Source organism: Sardina pilchardus, chromosome 11 (assembly GCF_963854185.1).
Source record: "Sardina pilchardus chromosome 11, fSarPil1.1, whole genome shotgun sequence".
NCBI classification, from domain to species: Eukaryota; Metazoa; Chordata; class Actinopteri; order Clupeiformes; family Clupeidae; genus Sardina; species Sardina pilchardus.
Window position 1 is genome coordinate 29,873,004 of NC_085004.1, and position 10,000 is coordinate 29,883,003.

General features: G+C 49.8%; 1 protein-coding gene across 1 annotated transcript in view; it reads left to right on the top strand.

Moving 5' to 3' along the window:
* Positions 1–10,000, top strand: part of plekha7b (pleckstrin homology domain containing, family A member 7b) — a 99,761-nt gene that overhangs the window by 73,909 nt on the left and 15,852 nt on the right. The window contains exons 11-15 of the mRNA XM_062548841.1: positions 1,126–1,563; positions 2,476–3,016; positions 5,423–5,506; positions 7,883–7,936; positions 9,852–9,920. Of these exons, the coding sequence (XP_062404825.1) occupies positions 1,126–1,563; positions 2,476–3,016; positions 5,423–5,506; positions 7,883–7,936; positions 9,852–9,920 (1,186 nt within the window). The remainder of the gene's footprint in view (positions 1–1,125; positions 1,564–2,475; positions 3,017–5,422; positions 5,507–7,882; positions 7,937–9,851; positions 9,921–10,000) is intronic.

The following is a 10,000-nucleotide window of genomic DNA, read 5'->3' on the forward strand; positions in this document are numbered from 1 at the left end:
CAGGTTTTGGAGGCAAATGCTGCAGTGATTTATGGCAACAGTTGTGTTGCTGGACCGAAACATTCACCAAAAAATGATGAGTCTGATGAATTGCACCAGGCAAATTCGGGGTCCAATTAATTACCCTGGATGCTGGGGTAAATGATGTGTCCAATCAGCTGAGCTCACTCACACACACAAAAACAAACCCTTCCACACACACACACACACACACACACACACACACACACACATATGGATGGAGGGGCCACCTCAGGCTGTTTGTCTTACAGACGGAATGACTGTCACTTGGCTTCTCATGGGAGAAACTTCATTTACTTTCTCTCTCTCTCTCTCTCTCTCTCTCTCTCTCTTTTCCTTGTGGAATCGTTCCCCTCCATGACTTTGTCCTCCCTTGCTCGGAGAATGTGAGTTTGTGTGAGAGAGTGTGTGTGTGTGTGTGTGTGTGTGTGTATGTGTGTGTGCATTTGAGTGAGCTCTTTCCCTGTGGGCCTTGTGCTTCCAGTAATGGCGGAAAAAATGCATTTAATGAGCCTGTGTCCATTTTCTGAGCGTCCCTCTCCATCACTCAAGTGGGAAATTGCACTCAGTCAGAAACGCTGCAGGTTTAATGGCACAGTTCCCGGCAGCTTCATCATATCTGGAGCTCCGCAGTAGTCCTCCTTTCACCCCCTCTGTCTCAGTCCAGCCAGCCTGCACCCACTGCTCCCACTGCCACTGTATCGGCTTTCAGAGGGGCAGGTAATAGGGGCTTTTGCTGTGACTGAGGGGGGATTAATTAACGCTCGAGTGTCTGTGCAGCGGAGAGAGAGAGAGCGGCCCCGCTGAGGGCTCGTGACGGAGTGGATGGTGGAGGGGGGGTGACGGGGGTGACGGGGGTGACGCGAGCGGAGCTGATAGATGAGAGCGGTGAGAGAGAGCGACTCACGCTGTCGCTCAAGCCAAGTGCCACAGACTCTGAGGTTTGACAGATTAGCCGCCGGTTCCCGTCCCCGTGGATGAGCTGAGAGTTATGTCAGTGTCCGTGGTCATCAGTCCTCCTCCTCCTCCTCCTCCTCCGTCAGACTCATCCGTTTTTCTCATCCTCTCACTCCTTTTTTTCCCCCCTGTCCTCCCGTCGCACAGAGAGGTGGAGCGGCCGGAGAAGCTGGAGCAACAGGCGGTCCCGCAGACCAATCACGTCAACAGCTGCGGCAAGAGCTCCTCCCAGCCCGAGAGCCTCTACCAGCCGGCGGAGAGAGGGGAGGGGCCGAGCAAGAGCGCGGTGGAGCGGGCCGAGCGGGCGGAGCGGGCGGAGGCCCAGGCCCAGGCCAGGGTGGAGCTGGAGGGGCTCTCGCTGGACGCGGTGGCCCCCTCGCGGCCCTCCTCCACCCTGCCCCTCTCCTCCTCCTCCTCCTCCGCCCACCGTAACGGCCTCCCGGCTCCGGGGCCCGAGCAGAACGGCGGCGTGCCGTACAAGAGGGCCACGGTGCAGCGCGCCGACACCGAGAAGCTGGTGCAGCGCAAGACGGCGCTGGCCCAGGTGGAGCACTGGGTCAAGGTGCAGAAAGGAGACCCCAAGAGGTCAGTTGGACGGGCCGCACGTCTGGACGCGGTGGTCAAATTCATCTGGCTTTTTATCTTTTATCTTTTATCTTTTATCTTTTATCTTTTATCTTTTATCTTTTATCTTTTATCTTTTATCTTTCATTTTAATTTTATGTCGTGGGTGGGGGTCATAGACTAACTTGGATCAATCAAAGCTGTCAGGTCAAACCCTCTAACGTCTAAACCAGTATTCATTGACTGAAGGAAAGCATCTTTTGTTGAGTGTAAAGTGCAAGTGCATCCACACTGTTTTGTGTCCACGTGTAGCCCTGAAGGTTGTGAATTCGATCCCAGGGGTTGCCACTAGTTGCTCTTGGGAGACTGGGTCCCTGTAGTTAATTCACAGCCAATTCAGCCTCAATTCAAGTGTCCCTGGATAAGAGTGTCATCTAAATGACAAATAATGTAATGTAATGACCTACTCTGTCTTTGACTTGCTTGCCTGATCCCCATAATTTGGTGTCCCACTCACAGCCCACAAAATGGCATATCTTTCCAAGAAATTGGAGCGAAAGTTGTGTCACCCTTGTAATTACCTTTGTGTGTAATTCCGTTGCAGCCGTCAGTCACGTTTTTGTCGTGAGAGAGTTGCACAGACTCTGAGAACATTACGGAGGTAAAAATAAATCTAGTGTAGAATAGTGCCCTCTGTTGGTGTAAAGTGGCAAAGCACCCTGTAAGCCACAGTGAGACATGCACAAACACTGTAGGCTTAGTTATGACACAAAAGTGACTTTTTATCTTGCTTTTATAGACATCCCTTTAGCATTAGCTAGAGTATTTACTAGAAATAACAATAACATCTCATTATAACAGTGTTATTGAGTAGTTCTAGTGTTATTGTGTGCTTGAACAGCTGCTGGATGAAAGGCCTGTTGTGTCCCTCAGCCATCCCTCCACAGACTACAGCCTCCCCAGGCGGACGCCCCCGCTGCAGCCCAAGGTGAGCATGGTGGAGGCCTACCAGTCGTTGCCAAAGACCCTCCGCCACGCGTCCTCCGGTGGCTCCCCGCCGACCCCCCGCAACCTGCCCAGCGACTACAAGTACGCCCAGGACCGGCTGAGCCACTTCCGCATGAGCACGGACGAGCGTCTGGCCAGCCGCGAGGGCATGGTGTGGCAGCTGTACGAGTGGCAGCAGCGGCAGCAGTTCCGGCACGGCAGCCCCACGGCGCCCCTCTACGCCGGGCCCGACTACCTGGACGCGGCCGGGGCCTCCTTCCGCGTGACGCTGGAGGTTCCGCGCTCCGTCTCGGTTCCGCCGTCGCCCTGCGAGGTGCCCCCGTCCCTGTCCTCCTCCAAGCCGCTGTCGCCGCGGCGACCGCACACGCCCTCGGACCGGGTCACGGTGCGGCCGCTCGGCGAGGTCCCGCTGGCCGACCACCCGTTCCTCTGCTCGCCGCGACGCACCTGCTCACAGCTCTCCAAGGTACTGCGCAAATACACAACACACACACACACACACACACACACACCACCCGTTCCTCTGCTCGCCGCGACGCACCTGCTCACAGCTCTCCAAGGTACTGCGCAAATACACAACACACACACACACACACACACACACACCACCCGTTCCTCTGCTCGCCGTGACGCACCTGCTCACAGCTCTCCAAGGTACTGCGCAAATGCACACCACACACACACACACACACACACACACACACACACACACACCACCCGTTCCTCTGCTCGCCGCGACGCACCTGCTCCCAGCTCTCCAAGGTACTGCGCAAATACACACCACACACACACACACACACACACACACACACACACACACACCACCCGTTCCTCTGCTCGCCACGACGCACCTGCTCACAGCTCTCCAAGGTTCTGCGCAAAGCAATGAGATGGGGTCTTCAGACAGCGCTATGCTATTACTTTCACACACACACACACAACACACACACACACACACACACACACACACACACACACACACACACACACACACACACACACACACACACACACACACACAGTATCTTAAACAGCTCTATGCTATTACTTTCACACTCTCACACACACACACACACACACACGGATACACAGAGAGAGAAACACAGGCAAGACACTGAAAAATACCACAAAAGCAGTCGAGAGCAGTCAGTTGGCTGACAACATGTCTACCCCCCAGCTTGTGAAAGATGGCTTGTGTGGGGAGCTGCGGAGGTCCAGGGCCGTCCTTTAGAGTCAGGCTCATGGGAAGTAGCCGCCCCGTAGTTTCCCTCCAATCTTCGCCTTTGATCCTCGTGATGAGCTGTGACTGATTCACACAGTCCCCACCCAGCGCTCATCCCCCAGGTGCCATGAGAATGTGAGAGAGAGGGAACGTGGCAGAGAGGGAGAGAAGGAGAGAAAGAGCGAGGGAGCGAGGGAGAGAGGGAGAGAAAGGGTGCGTGTTAGAGGCAGAGGCAAAGTCTGTGTGTGTCTGTATATGAGAAAGGGGGGAGGTCTGTGTGTGTCGTGGCATTGTGGCTGTGTGTGTGTGTGTGTGAGCGAGCGTGTGAGAGCGTGTGTGTGACAGAGGCAGGTTTTATGGCTGTGTGTGTGTGCGTCTGTGTGTGTGTGTGTGTGTGTGGTGGGATAGAGCTGACGATCGACGCGCCGCTTGTTTCCCTGCCACACCCCCCACATGAGAAAGGCCCACTTCACAGCCCTGCGCCACACACACACGGAACCCTGGAGAGCTCACACACACACACCCAACACCAGTCGCATGCGCACACCACCCCTTCACACTCGCACAAGTAAACAAAGTGTCATGTTTGCACAGTGTCCGTATAAGTCACAGGGCGCCTGAAGTCACTAATTATGCCCTTCAAAGACAAAATGTCCGCACAAATGAATAGGATTGTCGTGAAACCAGCGGAGTAAAGAATAAAAAGAACATCACATCTTAATGTGCCCAGCCACAGCTTACAAAACTTCGCTTCGAAAAAAACGGAGCTTGTGGAGCCTAAATTAAGACGAGGGATGAACTCTGGTTTGCTCCGCATCCAACAGCCGCGGTTAAGCGGCGATGGATCCGAGGCCGCGGCGCATATTTTAGCGTTGTGCTCAGTGGGGCCTCGATGGACGCCTCGTTAAGAAAGCCGTGTTATTAGTGGCTGATAAGTCTTGCCAACGGCGTCTTTGCACCCTCCTGCACAGCCTCAAACATCAGCGGCGGTCGCTTTCTTCTGATCTCGCATTTAAATAAAAAACCTATTATGCAGCAAAAAAACACCGAGCCATGGGAATCCTCGCGCAAACGGCTCACGGTGCCCACCCTTCCCCCACCCCACACCCCCACCTCCCCCCCTCCCCCCCTCGCTCGTAGCAAACAAATGTTATTTTAAGAAAGCAGGTTGGTGCTAATTTATGTGGAGTTAATTAAATCTCTTGTCGTTTGTGTCCTGTTTGAGGCGCGGTGATGGGCCGTGGCTGCGAGATTTTGTGCGTTAAGCAAAAACGTCAAGTGTTTTTCGCAAGGGCCCGTGGCAGTGAAGACGAGGCATACACCTTCTTTTTTTTTTCTTCGAGAAATACATAGAAAACTAGCGGTGTGAAAATGTGCAGTGCCAAGCACAAGTTTAAGAGGAGGTAAACTTCATAACTGACTTCTGGATGACATGGTAGTGAACTGAGGAATATGGAATCTAATATCGCTGACTGTACACATTTATTGTTTGTATACAGTGGGCTGCTCTCTCTGCAGATGAAAGGGATTGACTTGCTGTTCTGTTTATTGTGTGTGTGTGTGTGTGTGTGTGTGTGTGTGTGTGTGTCTGTGTGTGTGTGTGTGTGTCTCTCTCTCTCTCTGTGTGTGTGTGTGTGTGTGTGTGTGTAGACTGCACAAATAGAGAGACGATCAGTGCCAACCATGGGCTACATCACCCATACGGTCAGCGCACCAAGCTTGCATGGGAAGACGGTAAGAGCTCAGCCACTTCACACAATGTTCTATTTTTCCTCTTGACTGAACTGAAACACGTCTCCCCGTAGAGAAGCAGAAACATGCACACTCGGATGGTGTTTCTGTGTTTACATGGAAGACGGCACTGCCGAAACCCTTTTGATGGCATTTAACAGTGTACTTGAATGGTGAATGGTTGTTGTGATGGGGTAAGAGTGTGTGAGTGTGCTCAAGGTGGTGTGAACGTGCATATCTGTGGTATCAGAGGATAAGCTAATACACGGTGGAGTGAGTGTGTACACGGTGGTAGAGGTTAAAGTGTGTGACCTGGGTGGTGTGGTCGAGTGATGGAAAAAATAAAATAAAAATGGACATTATGAGTCCAAGTGCTGTATGTGACTAGTGTGCATGGACACCAGAGTAGTCGGGGCATCTTCCCCTTCACGCTCTCCGGCGCCGCCCTGGTGGCAAGGCACTGAAGCACTCTTTCTGCCCCCTTTTTTTCTCCCTGCTGCTCCACAGCCGGAGGAGCTCACCCTGCTCCTCATCCAGCTCAGGAGGCATCAGGCCGAGATGGCGGGCGTGCGCAGCGACACGCTCGCGCACCTCCGCCACCACCACCACCACCACCAGCACAATGGCCTCTCGAGCCTGCAGGTCAGGCCTAGTGACTGCCAGACAAGCCCCCTGCTACCCCCTGCTACAGTCTGTGAATGTGTTTTGTTTACTCCCTTCCCAACCTGCTTTGTAGCCGGGATGCCTCCTTTTTCGTCATCCCTAAATGGCGTTTTTTTTATTACTATTATTATTTGTCATTTTGTGTTGTTTTCACCTTTCTGCCTTTTAGTTTCTTTGTGGTGATGGTGTTGGATGCTACTCGTTAGCATGGAGCTTGCCATGTAGAGATCGGGTATCTAGATCTCTGAAATGTGAATGCTGCGCGTGTGTGATACCGCCATTTTGTGCCGTGTCCTGTAGAACCCTTATGCCTTGTGCTCTGCGTTCCTCTCCCCTTTTGTTTGCACCTCCTTGAATTTTTTGGAATTGATTTGAGTATTTATACTACCCATGACCCCCTACCCCCTGGCCCTCCCCCCAAAACCCCGTCCACAAATGAGCTGTGTTTCCGAGCATGCTGCTTGTTGAGTTTCTCCGTGCTTCAGTCACAGTGATGAAAAGGCTCAATGACGTAAAAGGAGGGTGTAAGTAACAAATGGAATGTGAAGGTCTTTCGCCTCTTAGTTCATCTCCAAACCACAGAGTGGAGATTTATCCCCTGGTGAAGAGCTGGCCATGCGCACAATGGTGAATGGTTTGTTACTGATAAAGATGTTTTGTGACTACGTTCAGATAAAAAATAATTCTGGAGTGTGGTCTGCAAACTGAAGTGAGGAGAAGAGGTTTAAAAGCTGTGATGTTTCTTAAGATGCTTTCATATGTGATCTCCAGAACTGAAAGGATTCATACCACAGCTGTACTTACGTATTGTTGGGCCTCATGCAGGAAGCAACACATGAGAAAATATCCTCATGAACACAAAAAACACAAACATTTGGCACCTTTGGAAAAGTTGAATAAAAGCAGGTATATAAAAAAACTATCTTTTTCCGATTTTATTGTTATCTCACAAAGAAAGCAGTCAGGAAATATCCGACCTTGAAGGGAAGCAAAACACTTAGATGTTAGCTGCTTTATTGGCAAAGGGAGGCTTAACAAAGTATTGCCAATAATTGTGAGCAGCGTTTTTGTGAAGAATATTTATGTTTGTGATATGTTCCTTGTACTCAAAATAAATATGCTCCCCTTCAAGGTTGGATTTTTCCTCATTGTAATCATTGTGAGATTACAATCAGTCACCAACATATTATTCATTATACTTGTCAGTTTTAGCAGAGGTGCCAATCATTCTGGAGGATACTGTCTTGTCGTTTGTGTCCATAAATTGTTCTGATATAGTAAGACCCACTGAATACTGAGAATTCACCGTTGTTTTGATATTTGTGCTCTTCTTTTAAGTAAGAGATCTTTTTGCGCGTGATGGAGAGCACGCTTAGTAAGATAAGAAAAGTACTGCATATGGCCCATGAATACCTAGTACCCAGACTATTAAGCGAACTGTATCAGTTGGAGTGACATCCTGATAACTTTTGCTCCTTTCCCCGTATCTCTCTCTGATTTTACTCTAATCAGTTTTGCTCTAAATCAAATCAGTTGCTCCAGTTTTATGTATGTGATTTTTGTTGTATACTAAAAGATTACTCTCATTCTCCTCAGCCTGATTTCCAATCATTTAAAGAGATGCAAATTTTTCGTTCAAATCATGGGCTGTCTCTACCAGCATACTTTGCAGCTTCCTGTCATGTGACCTGTCTTTCCGTTCCCCCCCACCTTAAGGCCGATGATACTTACATGCAGCTGAAGAAGGACCTGGAGTATCTAGACCTGAAGGTGGGCCCGTTGAAGCTAATATCGCTTCCTTCTTTTTCTCCCCTTTGAATCCCCTCTGTTCTCCTCCTCCCTGTTCTCCTGCTCTCCTCCACCCCCTCCTCCCCCCCCACCCTTCTCTCCTCCACCCTCCACCCCCCCCCCCCCTCCACCCTCCCCAGTGGGCCTGTGCTCTATCCTCCAGTCCTCCCCCTGCTCCAGTCTCTCCTGTAGCCCTAACAGCCTTGGTGTGGTGTCTGCTAACCTCTTCAGCCCTTCCCAGGACTCCTCTGACTGAGACAGCAGTGTGGATACTCCTGAGTGCTGCTCGCTCTAATGGGCTTGTGTGTGCACACTTAACTTGAACCTTTGTTCAGCCTTTTCCATCACTCTCCTCTCCTGCCCCCCAATCGCGCCAAGTTCAACTTACGTGTGCAGACCGGCCAGAGCTGATACAGTCGAGAATATGCACTCCTGCATACACCATTAAACTACAATTCTATTCATTTGTCCTCTAATGCATGGCCGTAAATGACCAGATTCAGAGGCGCTCGTTAAGCATTTACTGTGGATTGCTATCGGGCTACTGCCTCTGGTGGTCTTACAGTATCACACAATGCTACAGTGCTGCTTGATGGGACTTAAAGGTCAGATGAATTGGAGAGAAACAAACCTGAAATTGATGATAAACTACATTTCCCATCAGGAAGTGCTGTCTCACTTTCATGTTTATAGCCTCTTGCTCAAAACTTGCTCTCTTTGTTTAAACACAGTTCATTGCCTCAAATTCACATAATCTGTTTTCAGGAAATATTAATCCTGACATCTACATAGTAATTTGTATGACTAACACCTAATATCCAGTGAGTGATGTGTAATTCATAACACCACTTTCTATCTTCAAACAGATGAAAAGTATTGAACAACTGATCGTTTTGGTTTGCAATAGCATACAAAAGTCCTCTCACGGTTTGGGCTCCGTTCTGAATGTAAGAATGGTGTGCATACAAAGCGTGACCATTTCATGGCTTCGCCAGTAGATGTGTGACACTGCTGGCCCGTGTGTGCTGTTCGTTAGTCGTGCCCGTGTCGCCCTTCGAGGCATAGCTTGGCATAGGTGCTCATTTGGGTGTGGTGTAGTACCCTGGTCTGACCGTGTGCTTTTTGGAGCTTCTTATTATTTCTCTTTTTCATTTATTTTTTTCTCCTCAAGGAGGAGCCTGAAGGCCTTCTCTTGGTAGCCATCAATACTGCCTATTCTAGTGATTGATTTAAAGCTACTGTGGATGGAATCTGTATCTATTTCGAGTACACATACCCAGTATTCAGCAGTATAATGCCTATTCTTTGCCTAGGGATTGGTGAAACCATTTGGGAGTCTGCTGATCTGAGTACTTCGAGAGCATGCCATTAATATCCAGCTGCTAACCACTAACCCTTCAAAATTAATTGACCAGCTCAGTGACTTTGAAGTGAACTTGCACTCAGTTAACCATACACTCCTCTGACAATCCGCCATATTCCTTGTGGTTGCAGTACTCCCACATGGTTCATCATAGGGACGTAATCATGAAAAGTATTGATAACCTGCCAGGGGAAAGAGTCGTCTTGGCTCCTCTTAAACACACAGCTGCTCTCCATTCATAAATATGTCATATGGCTTACGGAGTGGGCTGATTTTTGTTTTTGATTTCCACAATGCATTTTAGTTTTTGGTTTTTCGCTCTTTGCCGAAATTGTTATCAGTATGACTTCAGCACGCCCGTCACCAGTGACGCCTTGCTATCTTGTCAACTTGATAGAGGATGCCTGAGTTATGCCTTCCCTTACTGTTCCATGTTCAGTTTGTTTTAGTTGGCTGGGTGCGGTTGTGTCTCTTTGCTCATTTCTGGCAAACTGTAGCACCATGCGAGTCCTCTCACATCTCTGGGTCACACAGGTCACCGGTCGTGAAACGCTAAAAGACAGACCAGCACGGCCCGTTAAAATAGCTGAAAGTGACATTGATGTAAGTATGGCAGTCTTGCCCACCCCCCAATCCTCCCAACCCCCATCCCATTTTTTTGCTGATTAAATATCTAGTCTCCC